We start from the raw sequence: 18927 nt of genomic DNA on the forward strand, positions 1-18927 counted from the left end.
CGTGAGACGCACGCAATTCAACCCATTCACACGCCACACAACTTGCGCCGCTATTTAACAGTGGAAGGGTAGGAATCAAATGCGTCCGGGTGAAATTTCAAAATCGTCCGGGATTTTATTAAAGCCTCAATACATGTTCACATTTAATTTGCGTTGCGTTCCTCTGGGTCTGTCACAAACTAGTTGGGCTACGCCCTCCCCTACTCAGTTCTGTTCGCTTTGCATTGGTGGAAGTGAGTAGGGGGAGTGGTTAAGTAAAGCCTTCAGATTGGACGGTTTGACTTTAGAGTTACCGTCATGTTTTGTATTTTTTTTTTTACCATTATTGTTTTATAGGGACAAACATTAACACATTTCTCCATTCTCCTGCAGGGGATTGATAAAGTTCTATCTATGTAACAGAAGGAAACACTTACTCATACTCCATCAAATATTCATACTCATACTTTGCACACTTTGCCACAGCATTGGCCTACTGAATGCCACAGATATATTTTTAAGCATTGGACTGAATGCCACATAAATATAATGTATGTTTTGCACGTTTGCAACGTTTAAAAGTTCAGGGAAAAGTATATGCCTCTACTGGTGTTGCTTAGGCCAATATCCTTTTGAGGCAGTGTTGTTTCTGAATATTAGTGTTAAGGGCCAATAATAATAATAATAATAATAATAATAAATGAAATTTATATAGCGCTTAATATGGTACTCTAAGACGCTTTACATATTGGCCTATCAAAACTATGTAAGACAGACTAGGAATAAAAGAAAAACAGAGGTTAAACATGAAGAATAAGGTGGGAGTTAGGTGGGGAAGGCTAGTGTGAAAAGGTATGTTTTGAGGGCAGATTTGAAAGAAGAGAGGGTTGGAGAGACTTTGATGTGGGAGGGGAGTGAATTCCAAAGGGTGGGGGTAGAATAATGCCTACTATCATACATTAGTCACCATGTCTGTGGACAAATTTGTATTCAGTCACATATTAATATATCCCCCCCCCCCCCCCCCCGCCGACAAAATCTCACTTTGAACTCAGTTCAAAAATGGAGAGCCCTGCATTGCGCATCTGTTGACCTTTATCCATTTACAGTAAACAGATACTTTTTTCTTGCTGGAATATATTTTATATTGTTTTCATATTATTATTTACTGACAGTGATTACAGAATGCGACTGTGTGTTATATTGAAAGCGAGGCTGGGTGTGCCTATGAATATAGGCTACAGTGAGTTTTTTAAGGTGCTGTACAAGCAAATCATATTGACTACTCTGTACAGTGACAAAGAGTGTACAGTAACCTACTTCATTCAATATTGAATAGGCTACTGTAGCCTACACTATGTACAAATGTATTTGCTCTTTGCTCATGGCAGTTGTGGCAGTCATTTTAACATGTCAGCAGGCAAGCTTCACTCATTCCAGGATGTATTATGCTTTGTCATATAGCCTACTTGGAACGTGTTTTGAAATGGATCTATAGTAGCCTATAGAAATTTGCCAGCTGGAATACAAAGCAAACTCTCCTTCAAATGCACATTCATGGAAGTCTTGTATTGTCATCCCCAAATAATGCTGCAATGTAATAATATACATCTTTAAATGCACAATAATGAGTCATTATTTTTATTATGACTTATCAAAGATTTTTATTGGCTCCCAGAATGCAGGTCTGTTAGTGACTCCCAGTATCTCTAAAAACAGACTGGGAAGTAGAGCATTCAGTTACTGGGCTCCTTTACTGTGGAGCCAGCTCTCCCCATGGGTCAGAGAGGCAGCCCCCCCCCCCCCCCCCCCCCCTCACCTTTCGCACCTTGTAGTTTGGCCTTGGAGTCTCGCAGTCTCTCTGTGTTTCCATATATTTTCCACAGCTCCACCCCCAGTCTGAACCAACTGCAATTTTTCCCCTTGGTTTTCCTGGGAGTTTTTACTCAGTCGATGTGAGGGTTTAAGGGAAGAGGATGTTGTTATGATGCTCATGCTATGTAAAGCCCTTTGAGACAAACTGTTTGTATAAACGGGCTATAAAAATAAAATTGCCTTGCCTTGCCTAACCCGCTTGGACTGTAATTCATATTCATGCTACTAATTTGATCATTGACTGACTACATGAATAGAGATTCTTATAGAGGTCTTATAGTCAAACGGTATAGGGTATATACAAATTTTTATGTGTTTAGGCCAGTTATGAGATCCAGTTAACATCATTAAAAGTCATTTCCAATAAATTGCAATAAACATAAAGCCATCCTTTTTTATAGTTGACGGGGGGGAATTTATATCCTAGATTATAATTTTTTTATCTTAGGTTGAACAGAACAATCAGTGCGAGAGTGTTGGCCAACATAATAATCTAAATAAACAAGAACCTGGATTCGGGTATTCAGTCTGTATCTGGGGGACGAGACAGACGAACAGCAAAACACCCATGGAACCAAAGGTGTTTATATGGTTGCAACCAAGCAAGCTAGAAACATACAGGGCTCACAACAAAACGGTCGAGAAAACAATTTTTACAGGGCTCACAACAAAATGGTTTGATCAAACACATGTGTACAGAGTAGGGCTGGGTATCACTAGGTACCCCACGATACGATACTATCACGATATTTTACCCACGATAACGATAATATCACGATACAGCGATTCTGCGATTATCGATATATTGCAAGAAATTTCACCCACGATACATCACGATATCTGTGTCACTGAAGAAATTCAGAATTTATTACAAAAACATTTTATGCAAAGTAACAGAAAATTAGAAAATAAAATAAATGCAGAAAACATTTCATTGCTTAGTTTCATTCGCTCTGTTTACAGTGGATGTATCGCAATGGCGAGGCGCACACAGCCTTTAGCCGTGTTCTGTAAATATTCTAGAACACACGGGAGTCCTGGAGCTCTATATCAAAATATTATCATATAGCCTACATAGATATCTATATAATATATATTATATCCGCCAAAAGATGTGTGATCCGATATTATGAATCTCAAACGACCGCGAGATCAAAAAACGACTGTCTAACACATTACCAACGCAACATTGAAACATCATAAAACATCACAAAAAAACCAGCTGGAATACAAAGAGTTTGCTTTGTATTCCAGCTGGCCTGTTATGAGCAAATTTCTATACGCTATAGATCCATTCCCAAACATGTTCCAAGGAGGCTATAGGACAACGCATAATGCATCCTGGAATGAGTGAAGCTTGTCTGCTGACACGTTAAAATGACTGTCACAACTGCCATGAGCAAAACCATTTGTACATAGTGTAGGCTACAGTAGCCTATTCGATATTGAATGAAGTAGGTTACTTTACACTCCCTGTCACTGTACAGAGTAGACAATATGATTTGCTTGTACAGCACCTTAAAAAACTCACTGTAGCCTATATTCATAGGCACACCCAGCCTCGCTTTCAATATAACACGCACTCGCATTCTGTAAACACCATCAGTAAATAATAATATGAAAACAATTTTCAGCTGTCAGAAATGTGTTGTGATCACTTGTATTCCTCATAGCTCTCAGGCTGTGAGGAAATCAGCAGCCAGCGATCGCAGCTCCTTTGATGTGAACGCGCACAGAGCGCAGAGTTCAGAGCCGGTCAATGATGTCGTAGTAAAGCCTTCAGGTCTACTCTGTATGCATCAACTGTGGCTAAACATCAAATGCACTGTAGTCATCATAACTTCATAAGTTCTCATTTTCAAATGATTATGAATACTATAATTATTGTTATTTGAAGCCGTGTCAGTCTTGACTGTGGGTGGTGTGGTCCTCTGTGTCTGCTAGTGTCTATAATACAGTAATATTTTTGTCGACATTATCAAACGGAAGAACTTTTATTTTGAAGAGCACAGGGCAACGAAGCGCACTAGCCAATAAGAGGACCCGCCCACCGGCGGAAACCAGATATTGAGCGGTAAATTCGTTTTGTTAAGAAGAACCAAAAAACGAATAAACAAACTGAAATTTTGATTTTCGTTTTTTTGGACAAAACGAAAAAACGGAAAAACGGCTGGTTTTTGGTTTCTGCTTACGTCAATTATTCCAAGAAAACAGAGTAATAAAACGTACCTTGCTTCTAAAACGTACCTTGCTCAATTTTCACCCCCGGTACAATTTTAACGTGACACCGGCAAAAAGGAAAAAGAGAAGATCAGCGGTCTCATAAATGGTATGTTATGTATGAACTTATTTATTTTGTTTGAATTGGCAGTAGACTTGGCTGTGTGTGTGTGTGTGTGTGTGTATGTGAGAAGTGATGTAACGTTAAAGGTTGGGTACGGAATTCGCTTTTTTGGCCATTTTTGCAAAATTACTTGAAATCCTTATCATAACTCGCTTACAGCCACTGAGTCAGAAGTACTGACATGAAAATTAAACTTGTCATCTGTGGAACGGGCAGGGCTCGAAAAACTCCAGCCAATCATTTCCATTGCCACCGAGTTGCATTGGACAGTAAGTACGTCCAGGGCCGACGGACTGCGGGGACAAAGGGGACAGTTGTGGGGGGGCCCAAGGCAGAGGGGGGGCCCATGAAAAAAATAAATAAATAAATAAATTACTCATCGGCCACGTCTCCCCCCCCCCCCCCCCCCCCCCCCGTCAACAATCGCCCCATACCCCCCCCCCCCCCCCCTCCCCCGTCAACAATCGCCCCAAAAAAACCGGACTGCACTAGACTCGCAACTCGTCACATTGATAAAAAAGATATATAGCAGCGCAGCTCAATTACGCCAGTGCATGCGCGCACAGTTGAAAATCGATCGTTGTGTTCACTTCCTTCACCCCATGGTTCACATCCAGCTGCTCACAGAACAAGTTTAGCGCACCACCGCTACCCTCACACTTTTTCATATAACCTTTTTTCAGCACTAGGTCATATGAGCATTAAATAAATGCTGCGTCTCAACATGCCTTGGACAGCAGCGAGGATGACTCGCTTTGCCACGGGCCGAAACAGTTCGGAGCGACCACAGCCAGAGCGAACACAGCGGGGCAGAGGAGTGTCAGGAAGTCTTTGGTGTACACATCAGTACGGCCTATTTGCACTACTGTTTAGTGGCAATGCAGTGTTTTATTCTATGCCTTTTTATTTTCGTATATTATTTCAATTAATACAATTAATTTATTTATGAAATCAAGATCTGGTCTTCAAATCTTTTTTCCAAATATAGGTCGTCTTACAATGGGGTTTGTGTTTATATTTCGGACCAATACGGTACAGCGGGCGCTCACATGACGTTAAGCATTTCCTGGTGCATAATGTGACGCTTCAGAACCTAAAATCCCGTTTCTCCCCGTTGACACGACAACACATAACCGGCGTTTTCAGAAATCTCCACTTTGGCCGGAGTTTTTAGAAATGATCGTTTTCTGTGATAAGACAGGGCCTCGGACAGGGGGTGTTGCAGCACCCCCAGCACCCCTACTTGCCGCGGTACTGGGTGCAACTTACAGCTGAATGTAGTGCCATGTTGTTAAACGAAAACCTACGCTAGCCTGGCTCGCTCTCGCGCATCTCTGTTCGCGCTCGTGCATGATTGCGCGTCCAGGTACTTGGAATGGGTGGAGTCAGAGTCAGCGTTGAAGGAGAGGGGGTAGGACCATTTGAGTTGTGTATTTTCAAAATCTGCTGGCGTTTCGCAAATCGCGTACCCAACCTTTAAAGTAAGTATGATTGTTTATCTGAACTGAAGACCTAACGTAACGTTATAAAAGTCAGTGAACGTTAATATCATGACAATGTTTTCATATCTGTCATTAGTGAAGCTGTAATGTTAACGTTAGCATGAGATTACCAGGTGATGACATTGTATGTGGCTCTGTTTTGGAAGAGGGGGAGGTGGAAGACTGCTTTGGTAGCATATGATTTTCCTGTAGGCATAGGGACCTGAGACTGTTAAAATAATAATAATGATGACATTATTAATTAATAATAAATTAATTAATAATAAGTCAATGGTTGATAGTTGTGTGTTAGGCTGCTGTTTTTTGTGTCGGGCTGTGTGGGTAACCAATGACTGTATTAGTTATAAATGCAGACCATTTGATTAGCTGATGCCCTGAGTCACTGTTTTATATGTCACTGTTTTAGTACATAATAAATAAATAAATAAGTAAACAACAGAGTGAAGGAGAGAAGAGGAAAAGAGCAGAGAATAGTGTGGAAAGGCGTAAATAAAGAAGTAAACAACAGAGGGAAGCTTAGGAGAGAAGAAAAGGGTGAAGAAAAGAAAAGCATTGAAGGAGAAGAGAACAGACGGGAGTCTTACATCTTTGTATATGTTTTGACTTGGTAATTATTATTAATTACATCTTGATGATATTTACTAGCTACTGGTCTGGCAGCTGTCTTTGCACATGACACTTAACTTTGTAAGAGAGATTTTTTTTTCATGTATTATTCTATCTTTGTGTTTTTGACACTGCTGTGCACTACTGATACATGATATTTGTGGGTGCTGATATTTTGATTTTTTAACCTTTTGCAGGGGCGCCACCAGGGATGTTGGGCCCCATGAAAATATATCACACTGGGTCCCACCATCACACAGAGGCAACGCCAATCGTGTGCAGTTTCTGTAACCACACCTCTACCTGGGAAGGCTTTAATTATCTTATAGTCCGATACTAACTTTACAATATCTACTGACACTGAGCTGTGATAATATAACACTGTGAAGACATGCAGGAGACATTCTGCGTACTGATTAAGTGTTTGTTTAATTCTAAATTTTATTTTCTATTAAAATCCATTAATGATGTTTCTATATTAACATAACTAATGTTCTAATATTTTTTCTGGGCCCCTGTCAATCACGGGCCCTCAGAATTGTGTAATAAAAGCTGGTTAAAATACATGAAAAGTACTTGTCCCCATTTTTTATTTCATAATGATAATATGTAATGATTTTTCACCGCCGCATTGAAAATGTCCCAGATTTTCATTTCAGAAATCTGGTCACCTTGGGCAAATCATGCAAAATAACAATATTGACCCTCATTGCTATGCTGATGACACGCAAATCTATGTATCGCTATCACCAAATGACTATCGGCCCATAGATCTGCTGTGCCAGTGCATTGAGCAAGTGAAAGACTGGATGTGCCGAAATTTCCTTAAACTAAATGAGGACAAAACCGAGATAATTGTATTTGGTTCTAAAACGGAAAGGCTTAAAGTAACCCAACACCTTCACTCTCTGTCCCTGAAAACCTCAATCAGAGCCAGAAATCTAGGGGTTATCATGGATCAAGATTTACATTTCGACAGTCACGTCAAATCAGTTACAAAATCTGCCTATTATCACCTTATAAATGTAGCAAGACTTAGAGGGCTCATGTCCATCGAAGACTTACAAAAACTTGTACATGCCTTTATCACTATAAGCTTGATTACTGCAATGGTCTCCTTACAGGTCTCCCAAAACCAACTCGGAGGAAGCTTTCGCTTGTTCAGAATGCTGTTGCTAGAGTTGTAACAAAGACCAAAAAATTTGAACATATTACACCAATTCTTAAATCGTTACATTGGCTTCCTGTAGGTCAGAGAATTGATTTTAAAATCATCTTGCTAACCTATAAATCCCTACATGGTTTAGGCCCAACATATTTAACTGATATGCTTCCACTGCATAAGCCTTCTAGACCACTAAGATTCTCTGAGACCAATCTGTTAATTATCCCCAGAGTAAACACGAAACATGGGAAAGCAGGATTTAGTTACAAATAGCTGGAATAAACTCCCTGAGGATTTAAGACTTGCCCTAACTCTGAGCACCTTTAAAACAAGACTGAAGACTTTATGTTTGCTTTAGCTTTCTGCTAAATCTTAAATGCATTGCACTTTCTAAAAAGGTTTTTTAAATTTGCCTTTATCTTCTATTTTAATTCTAAAATGCCTTTTTAATTTTCTATTTTACTAATTTCTTTGCATATGTTTTATTTTACTCATCTATCATTTTATTTATAGTATGACAATGTTTATATGTGAAGCACTTTGAGTCTGCCTTGTGTATGAAAAGTGCTATATAAATAAAGTTGCCTTGCCTTGCCTTGCCTTGCCTAATAAAACGCTTGAGGTGGCGTTTTGAAAAGAGAAAAAGTCCAAAAAATTGAGTACATGGCATAAAGATAATTATGAGCCTTTAATTGATATCCAGTCATTTTTGCAGAGACACATTCCTGTTCCTTACTTGTATTGGAGTGAACGGAGATATCTACTTCAATCTGGGCCCCTTGAATCAAGGGACCCGTCCACAGACCGCTTAAACAGCTGCAATACCAGGCTTGGCCGCTGAGCACTGGTGGATTGCGGAAGTATATGTACTACTGACTGTTCCTGGGGGCTTGGGTTAGCCAGATTGTAGCGCATATCTAAATAGCGAGCTTAGTAAACTTATAGCATCTCGTTGCTTAAATTAAAGAAATCCACGGGAACCCTCCCTTGAGATACCAGAAACATGCCAACCAAGTGGTTCTGATCTGCAGCGGTGAAGTTGTGCGGCGTTGAGGAGTTTTGCGGCGGTGAGGAGTTGTGTATCATGCATCAGAGTAAAGGAGCTGTCAGGGTCCAGGAGGTGATCGGTGCTCTGTGCAGGATGCTGACAGCTACTGGCCTGGACTCCGTCCCCACACCAGAGGTCTTTAGAAGGGCTAAATTCAACTGTGGACCTGAGGTGGTAAGTTAGTCACGTTTTCAGAGAGTTATTCAGACTGCTACAGAAAGAGGTGAACCGTTCCCTTCTTGTTTTGCAGGAGGATCCATTGTGGAAATTGCTCGCCAGTGTTCTTAAAACATGTAACATAATTTCTGTTGAAGCCCCAGAGTTGCCAGAGAGTAGGTAACACTTTAAAAATAAGCTTGTTTCATTCTAGAAAGCGATTCCCCCCGTCACTGGTTATGCACTGAAGAGCAGTAGGCTACAGTTGTTGTGCATTCAGTTTAACAGGTCAACTGTGTATACCGCATGTATAGCTTTTTTTCCACTTCTGTTTTGGTATAAGTAAGCATTATGATCCAAAATAATTAATGGAAAATGTGTGTTAAAGCCCTTATGTACATTTCCCTCAAATTATATTGATTTCTTTTTTGTGATATTATCATATTTTTCCCTCTTTGTCACCTTTTGAGTGGCCTCTGACCACAGGAGGCTGGTGGCCGTCGGTCTGTGGCAGAGTGGCTACCATGTCGACTGGATCAGATGTGTTGGAGAGCAGGGGGGGGAGTTTGTCCGCTGCAGTAGGGAGCTGCTCCTGGCCCTGGGCTGGCTGTTGGCGACAGGCGCCGTGGAGACCTTGCTGGCCCACAGAGCGAAGCAGCTTGACTCCACGCGGCGGGACCCTGCAGTGGTAGGCACTACAGTCGAGGCCTAGTGTCTGTAAAGCCCTTTGTCACGGTGTCTGTCTTCAGGCCCCACATAATACCACAACCCCCTAACCCAAAACCCTCTCAATGGTGAAGAAACACAACAAGGAAATCTAAATATCAAGGACTCACTTTAGAAACCTTGAGCTGCACCACAGAAGAGGGGTCCTGGCTCTAGTGCTGGTCCAGAGGGCCGTGCTGGGACCATAAACAGCATGGAGGCAGAAGCCCGAGGGTTTCTTAATGCTAGAATTTAAATGGCATTAAGAATATATTAATGCTATGGCCTATAAATGCTTTATAGGCCATTACAATAACATAATGGCCTAGAAATGTACTAATTGTAAGTCACTTTGGATAAAAGCGTCTGCTAAATGCCCTAAATGTAAATGTAATTAAACTAACCCCTTAAGTGTTGGAAGGTTTTACATTTGTATGTGTTTCTTAACTAGACCACCTTTGACCATTTCCTGCCATAGGTTGAAAATGTATCCACTCGTTGGATTACGTAGTTAAGTAATATTTTGTATAGGATTGCAAGATCCCTCCCTACCACATGGCAGCAGTGATACACAATGATCATTCTGTATTCTGTACCTTTGGCTCTATCTTAAATAGAGCCAAAGGTTGACTTGGTCTTACATATTTTGCATAGCAATATCAGAAAAACTATTGTGGTGTTATGTGTTAGAATTATTTAAATGATAGATACTCAAGACTACATGTTTTTATTGTAATGCTGTCAACAGTTGATGACATTACATGTAATAACTTTAATGCTGTCAACACAGTCGATGGCATTTCATGTTATAATTTTAATGCTGTCAACACTGTCGATGGCATTACATGTTATAACTTTAATGCTGTCAACACAATCAATGGCATACATGTAATAACTTTAATGCTGTCAACACTGTTGAGGACATTACATGTTATTACTGTAATGCTGTCAACACAGTCGATGGCATTACATGTTATTACTGTAATGCTGTCAACACAGTCGATGGCATTACATGTTATTACTGTAATGCTGTCAACACAAGCGATGGCCTTACATTTAATCAAGGAACACCATTTTTCAGATTGATTGATTGATCTATTTTTCTTGATACATAATTTCTAGACTAAACATGGTGTTTCTCTTTTCCCTCAGATGACTCCTCCCACTGTGGGGGAGGCCCAGATGGACCGCCCCTCTCTGAGGAAGCTTCAGTGGCTGTTTGGCTCTTTGAGGTCCCAGAGGCGGAGCCTTCTATCAATGCAGGAAGAGCAGAGCAAGCTCGTGACCATGGTAAGGAAATATATGCAAGCGCAGTAGCGCACACATCTATTGAACACAGTGAGGAACCACGCACACATATCACACTTCTATTGAACATAGTGAAGAACCAAACACACATCTATTGAACACAGTGAGGAACCACACGCACACACATCACACATCTATCTTCAGACAAATGCCCAGTCTTGCCATTAACCAAAGAGCTAGCGAGGTTGTTTAATGGTCCCTGGCCAATGGTGTGTTAACAAAATGTGTTAGCGGTATCATTCCTCCTAACCAAGGTGTCTTTTCACGCCTCAGGCCCTGTCGGTCGGCCTTTCCTCTTCATCCTCCTCAATGTCAACCTTCGTCTCTGACACTAACTCTGCACTGCAGGAGGTACATTTGTGTGTTGGTTTTTATTTTTGTCGAGTCAATGCACTGAAAGCTGCATCGTCCAAGTCCAATCTAATCTATTCCAAAATAAGTCTTTCTCTGAGCAGACCATATTCAGTTAGTAGTCGAGCTATTAAGTGTTATTAATAGTGTGTTGATCGCACAGTTCAGCTATACTAACATAGTTAATGCACAAGTTCAACTTTTCATTGGATATTGCTCCATGCATATGGTAACTTATCATGTTTATTGTCACTATTCTCTACACAACAAAGCATTGTTAAAGGACAAATCCGGTGTTAAATGGATCTGGGATATGTTTAGTATGATAACGGGTTGGGATGTTCGTTTGGGAGCAAAAAGGCGAATGTATACGCATTCTTAAGTTTGCTGTTTTCAGACGATTCTACCAAAACGCTATAAACTTGGAACGATGGGGGCATGTGTTACAGTGGGGGCACTTACAAGGCTAGAAGTAGCCTGACACTTCTTTGGTAGTATAATAAGGGTCTTAACATATAAAACGAGGCATTGATAACTTTGTAAGTGTACAGATTGTTTATTAAAAAGGGCATTTTATACACACAATACCATCCGTAGTTCATCCGCCATCTTGTTTTTAAGACTCGATAAGTAGATTGACAAACACAGAGCTTGTGCCATCCGTCAACAACAAGCAAGCTCTCACAATAACCCTGTGTGTGTGTCAAGTAGGAGTGTGTCCGTATGCAGGACCTGAGCCAACTCCTGAAGTCATACACCGACTGGAAACACACAGAGAAGCTGTTCTGGGTGTGGATGGTGAGATCAAACACTGTCTACAGCTCACTGTGTGCAGAATGCAGAGTATAACGGAGTATGAAATACATGGAGTAAGCCATACAATGACAGTGTTGAACGGACAAGGTAGCGACTCAATTTCGTTGGGTTGCATCCCGTAAAGTGCACTTTATACACAAACTCTTTTTTTGTACAATTCAATAAAATAATACAATAGCCTAAAATAACACAAATCTACTACATATAGTGTCTCACAACTGCTGTTACGCGTATTAATAAACATATCAATATACGTATAAATTTACGTACTAATAAACCTTACTGTGTTCACAACATGATCAAGTCATTCTACCAACAAAATGTCATCTGAAGCAATATGATGCATTATTATTAGTTAGTATTTGGATTATTTACCTGATGACACCAAGGTGTAACTATCAGCATACACACACAACATTTCTGCATATTGTCCGAGCCGAATTGCAAATTCCATCCACACGTACCTCCCTCGTAGAGGCATAATCTGACCAGATCCCATCGTATTTCACTTTCGATTAATAATAATTTAACCTACATGATGTCATTGACAGCGATATTCAACAGAGTGTTGTCTTTTGCATCAGTGATGTAGAACTGTTGCCCTCTAGATCATAGCGTTGTCTCTGTGTGTTAGGACAGCGTGGTGGAGGGCCATGCGACAGACCAGAGGGTGGCGTGTCCGCTGGATTCAGACGCTAATGCCTCGGCCAATAGGAGCAGAGCTGTCTGTCCCCATGGTGACTGGGGCCTTGAGTGCCTCAACGACATGCTGTTGGGACTTCCGACAGTGCAGAGAAAGGTATACAGAGGCATGATGCAGACAGACACACAGCTGGTATGGGACATACTGAATGACTGCAGAACCACAAACCATCACTAAGATTTTACAGTAAAGGAAACATTCATTACCATTAGTGAATTTAATAACAAGCTTTAACTGATGTTGTTGAACAGTTTATTGATGTGTTCATGCATTATTTTACTCACTAACTCTTAACTCCAACCCTAACGCTGTATAATAGTGGCTCTTCTATTTGCATTAACTCATGTTAATGAATGTAACCTTAATATAACGTAGAAGCCATCTTCTGTTTAGAGAGGACAGCGAGGAGAGGAGAAGGAGCCAGGAGGACGTCGTCGGGGACAGGAGAGCGATGACAGACCACCAGCGGAGCGCGACGGCGGGACAGCCCCCCCCCTGCCCCCCTGCCTCTCTCCTTCAGCACAGGGGTACAGGCTCAGGCTCCAGGGGGAGGCTGGGGACCCTGGGGCCCTGAGGGCCTCTGAGAGACGCCGGCTGCTGATGCTGACAGAGTCCTCCTTACTGGAGGGGAGGGAGAGATGCCAACGGGCCAATAGGATGCAGTTCCAGGAGATGATTGGCAGGCTAGAGGATATGGTGTTGATAGCACCTTAAGTGATTTCAAGTCTACTGAATAAAAAAAACAATACTGTGTGTGTGTGTGTGTGTGTATGACACTTATTGGCTCTTATATTCATACCAATCATCTTTTAAATCCACTCAAATCGATTATCATTAAATCATTTTAATAATTGCTACAAAGGAACACCGTTAGGATACAGCAATACAAAAAAAAATCTGAAATGACAGTGATTTCTAAATGAAAATAAATAAATTACAATGTGCAGGTGTAGTTAATATAGATTTGCCCTGAGTTGAATTACATTTTGTTGTGTGGTAATTGTTGTGCCTTAATGAGATGTCTTTTAAGGGCCTGCATCACAGGACATGTGTCACCTGGTGCACTGTCATGTAAAATATTGATGCAATGCCGGACCTTGAATTTCCTCATGAAATTTAAATTTTAACATCTTCCTTTGTTCTAAATGACAACATTGTCATTGATTTGGTCCAGCTGGTTCCCTGACAACATTGGGTAAAACCAGGGTCAAACCCGCTATGTTTCCCATCACCAAGTACTACTGTGGTCTTTTCTAGCTGCAGACAAACTAATATTGTTTGAGAAGAAGACAATTATTTGCCCTAACTACAACATACTTGTAGAAAAACAACAAATTCATCAGAATTGTGTAAATATATTTAATATCTGAAACTTTCAGAATACACACACATCAACTGACACATCTTAACCTTTGGGACTATTTAAATATTTTACATACTGAGGTCAGTTTAAAATACTTCAGGTTTATTGGTTTATTCTTGATATATACATGGCTGTTTTATTGAAAATTTTACACAAATAAGCACACTGGCTTAAAATGTAGGTGAATGATCATTTTGTGTTAACAACCAGCAGTTTCTGCATGTAGGAGTTGAGCCACTTCTGTCGCTCCATGGCTGTGAGCAGCTTGCTCTTCTCTCTGAAGGCTGCGTCGTCTGCTACCACCATGTTCCTCTTACCCACGGAGCCACGGCTCCACTCAGCCGGCCAGCCTTTATCCATCCTACACACCATAACATGTTTCATGACACATACACAGATACAGGCATGTATAGTGTCGCCAATATTGATAATGCCCTAAATGAATGGTTATTTCAACAGTCAAGATTTCTACAATCTTACCTATGAAATGTTGAGCCTTAAATAAACTCATGAGGTGTAAGACTGAAAGTAAAGTCGGATAAATCCTGCTTCTGTACACCAAAGCTCAGATATTCTCTTGTTTTGTTACTGTTTCAGATCAGGTGATTAACTGCATCAGAGACGCATGTCACATATGTTTAAATATGTGCCATTACCCAATGTTGAAAGGATTTACCTGGACTCTTCACCTTCTGAAAGCTGGGACTTGGGACCAGACAGCCACACCCTACCAATTAAACGTGGCTTGCTATTGGCTGCTGCCATGAGGCCAGGTGCTGACGTCAGCTCAATTCCCCAGTTGTGAAGTGAGAAATAGGGAAGGTGGACATCATAGTCATCTTCTGTCACCTCATCTGAATTGTCTGGACTGCTAAAAACATAGAAGAACAGATGAAAGGTTAGCACATGATCTAATATCTCATATTTCAGTTTATTAAATACTATTTAGTTTGTTCAATTATCCATTTTCAGTGTAGCACTAGTGCAGGTGTGACATCAATCAGGCAAACTTGAAGAATCCAAACATTTAGAATACAGGCGAGCTTTATAATAAAAATAACAATTTTTTAATCAACATCTTTTTTTTCAGACCTTTGGGATTCATCAGCTAACTAAATTATCATCACTGCGGTTGGTCGGTATTCATAAGAAATGATTCCTCAAATTTGATAAATAAATTAATGGTATTTTGCAGTTTCCATATTTCTATTTTATATATGCTTTTAATAATGAATTAAAAACACCCAAGTTCAAAAAAGGATAGAGGATTGTATTCCTGTATTTAATTATGTTTCTGCATCTGCAGTGCACCAGCTTCTAAATAATAACCAATAGTATGTCATGCTCAAGGGAGCTCTTCCAATGAATGCTGTTATTGCGAAGAGCGTCCACCAACGTCCCCAACAAATAACAGCTCTTGCAGAGCTGTTTTCTCACTTTCTTTAAAGGGCTCCTTACCAGCCGCAGAGCTATCTAACCCTAACCCTAACCCCCTGCTGCCAGGACCTAGCTCTACAGAGGGCCTTTTCCATTGCTGTCCCCTCCACCTCTCTCCCCAGACCCATCCAGGACCTCACTCTCTTCGAGTCCTCCCTCAAAATCCATCTCTTCAAACTTGCCTTCAACGTTTTAACTCTTTTAATTTTTTCATGTAATCTTCTTTCTTTTATTCTAAATTATATCCATATGGCTATTTTCTAACGTTTTCATTATGTGATATAATTTATGCCGTAAAGTTTCAAAATAGATGTATTCTTATTTTTATTTGTATTCTTCTTACCTGAGCTGTAGAAGAGGTCGAGGGTACCCCGAGGTCAGCAGAGTGGTAGCCAGGATGCAAAGCAGAAGCAAGGAAGATCGGGAAAACATGGGCAGCTGAGACATCCTTAAAGCACCGAGAACCAGAGGATTCATCATCACAAAGGAAGAAAGAAAGACAGAGGATTCAGATGGTAAGCAGCGTGCCGGATTGTGTAGCCAGTAGCAAGAAGCTCGCTTAGCTGCTCAGAATAGTGGCAGCACAAAAGGTTGTGCAGTTTGTAATAAAGAGTAGTGGAAAGAAGCTTATAACCCTTTTTATGTGTTGCAATACGGTTGTGTTACATAACTTTTTTTGCCCCAACAATGTCCTTCATAGGATAGAGCGCTATACTCCATCCTACATACCTACCTTAGTTTGTTCTTAAAAGTCACCGTACTATTTTATACAAACTTATTTTTTTCTCTTTATTATCGTGCCTTGTCTTGATAAATAATTACATAATGCAAACCCAAATATTATGGTTAATGTCAGAGCAGCAAAAGCATCTTTCCAAGTGAAAATCCACCGCACCACCAACAGAACCACAGCCACCTTCACTCAATGCAGAAAGGCGACCAAAAGCATGTTGCTTACCTGCTTTATCAGCTGATATATCTGCTGACCTATGGATCAGCCGGTTGAATGGATCTGCTGCAGATATACGATCCTAGGAAGCTGCTTCTGAATATTAACCTTCAGAGTTCAACGTTGACCAGTTTTGTAACATAGATTCTCAGGTTATGGTGAGCGCTCCGCTCAGCCTCTTTCCGTCAGTTACCTTTGGTCTGCACACCTTTATGAGCAAGTCTAACCCCCAATGCCTTTACACACACACACACACACACACACACACACACACACACACACACACACACACACACACACACACACACACACACACACACACACACACACACACACACACACACACCATCAAAACAGATCAAGTGCAACATGTACGGCTGAAGCAGCTTGTGACGTAGTAAGTGAAGCTACTAGTGGACATAGTCTGTTAGCTTGTTAGCGGCTTATTGCAGAGATTTAGTTGTGCAGCGGATGTTATGTTATGATCATTAAAAGGATGACGTGTACACACACACACACGCACGCACACACACACACACACACACACACACACACACACACACACACACACACACACACACACACACACACACACACACACACACACACACACACACACACACACACACACAGAGCTGACTAAACTATCCTTGGATATTTCCTCGATACACACAATAGAAATGGCAAAAAATCCATTCATGAATATTTGACTAACCCTTTTGCTATTATTAATATAATTAAGTGAATTATTTCAAACTATCTATGTAGCCTAATTATCTTATAAAACGTCCCATTTGAACAACTAATTATAACTATATTTTCAAAGACTTGCAAGCTTGCCGTCTTGACCTTAATGTAGCACATCTAGATCGCTACATGTATGAACAAACACTCAATACTTTGTACAAACGCTAGAATCATGCTGGACAATCTGTGAATATAAGTGTGTCTTTCCTTTAGAATCATGCTTTCTGTGAAAAGGACCTTTCGTCTGAACTATGCAGAACTTTTAACAAAGTAAGTTTTTCCCTTAATATTTTGAATAAAGGCCCGACAAATAAAGGCCTCGAACTATCGATCAACTCTCCATGATTAATGAAGATGGCTATATTTTTAAATTATCCTGATATATACATTCCATGATGAGGGAATTTCAATTTCAAGAAAAAAATGATAATCTATTTAGTTAGGCTAAACAGATGATTTAATGCAAGTATTTATACATGCTCTCAAAGTCCTCTAAAGGGCTATGTTGCTATAATTGTGTTTCTGTTCTTCTGCAACAGCTTCAGGTGGGTAAATATTATTGGAATTAAATGTTTTTTTCATAATAAACCAGATACCAAAATGGGATTATTATTTTCTAAAGGTCAAACCACGTGTGACCTTGTCACTAATGGTAAGCCTACCCCATAATCAATTCCATAGTAGCAAAACCCCCAACAGATGAGGTGAGGGAGGTGATATTTCAACCATGCTCATACCATACCATGCCTTTGGTCGGTACTCTCAAAATGTATCTTTTTAAAAAAGCATTTTGCTAAATTTTCTTTTATAGGTTCTCCCTTTTAACCCTTTTTATTGTTAATTTTTAATTGGTGTAATTGCTTTTATTCTCATAGTTTTTATTTTTACTTCTCTGTAGCACTTTGAGATTCTAGTAAATATAAAGTGCAATACAAATAACATTTATTATTATTATTACTCTCACTACTAACGTTCTCTATGGTTTGTACTGGTGCACATAAGAAATACCTTATTAGTCAAGTGAGAGTTACTCTCATTTTTGTGGATAATTAACACTACTACATAGTAAAGTCTGAACTGTGTCTGTGTTAGACTACTTCAATTTGGAATTCTAATGGAAAAAACTAAATCAATGAGTGCGGTGTTTACCTGAGAAATTTTGAATACGGTTTAGAAATAACATGCAATACATCGACGTCCTTACCACCGTGTGGCAGGCATCAGCAGTCAGAAGCTATACAAGACAAATGAACAAGATAACTATGAAGCTTGTTGACCCCTATGTAGTAGCTTCACTTTAAACTGTAGGGCTTTCTTTAAGGTCATGTGGTGCTCTATTATTTCCAGCGTTTTGAGTTGATGGCGTACCGGAAGCTTGTTAGCATTTGGGAGCTGCTGTTGGACCTCGTTACCACAGTGGCTTTGCTAGGCACCCTTGAAAAAGAAGCAGTTGATCTTCAGAATAGTTCCGGAACTTTCTGGATGTTAGGAGGCTAACAAGCTTTGTACAGCCACAGTCCAAGCTATGACACGGCTGATATACCATCACTAAAAAATGCTATGTATCTTTTCTCTTATTTGTCGAACAACTTTGTATTTCCCCATTTCCTCAGTGGATATGTATACATCCTACAAAAATAGGAAAATGGCACTCGTTTTTCTCCTGCATTTGTTCATCATTTTAGTTTGAATTCATCTTGATTTATATTTTTTTTCTCCAGGTGTGCACATCAACACACATCAGACACCACATTGAGAATGGCATCATTATCTGTGTTATGTGAACCTTATGGCATTCTGGCTTTTAGATGTATTATATTTAAATGGACTGAAGGAACATCAATGGGCACGTTTTATTCTTGAAAAACGTTCT

General features: G+C 40.1%; 2 protein-coding genes across 2 annotated transcripts; one reads left to right on the forward strand and one right to left on the reverse strand.

Moving 5' to 3' along the window:
- The first annotated feature begins 8323 nt into the window (after window positions 1-8323).
- Window positions 8324-13313, forward strand: tedc1 (tubulin epsilon and delta complex 1). Its single transcript, XM_030355954.1, has 8 exons — window positions 8324-8693; window positions 8770-8851; window positions 9146-9363; window positions 10533-10670; window positions 10962-11039; window positions 11751-11837; window positions 12490-12654; window positions 12952-13313. Exons 1-8 carry the CDS (start codon window positions 8556-8558, stop codon window positions 13270-13272), a joined length of 1227 nt encoding a protein of 408 aa, XP_030211814.1. The 5' UTR covers window positions 8324-8555; the 3' UTR covers window positions 13273-13313.
- Window positions 13314-13372: 59 nt separating this feature from the next.
- On the reverse strand, window positions 13373-18896 carry pth2 (parathyroid hormone 2). The gene is made up of 3 exons (XM_030355968.1): window positions 15702-18896; window positions 14598-14792; window positions 13373-14282 (listed from the first exon to the last, which is right to left on the reverse strand). Exons 1-3 carry the CDS (start codon window positions 15836-15838, stop codon window positions 14111-14113), a joined length of 504 nt encoding a protein of 167 aa, XP_030211828.1. The 5' UTR covers window positions 15839-18896; the 3' UTR covers window positions 13373-14110.
- Window positions 18897-18927: the final 31 nt, after the last annotated feature.

The sequence above is a fragment of the Gadus morhua genome, chromosome 5 (assembly GCF_902167405.1).
Source record: "Gadus morhua chromosome 5, gadMor3.0, whole genome shotgun sequence".
Lineage (NCBI taxonomy): Eukaryota > Metazoa > Chordata > Actinopteri > Gadiformes > Gadidae > Gadus > Gadus morhua.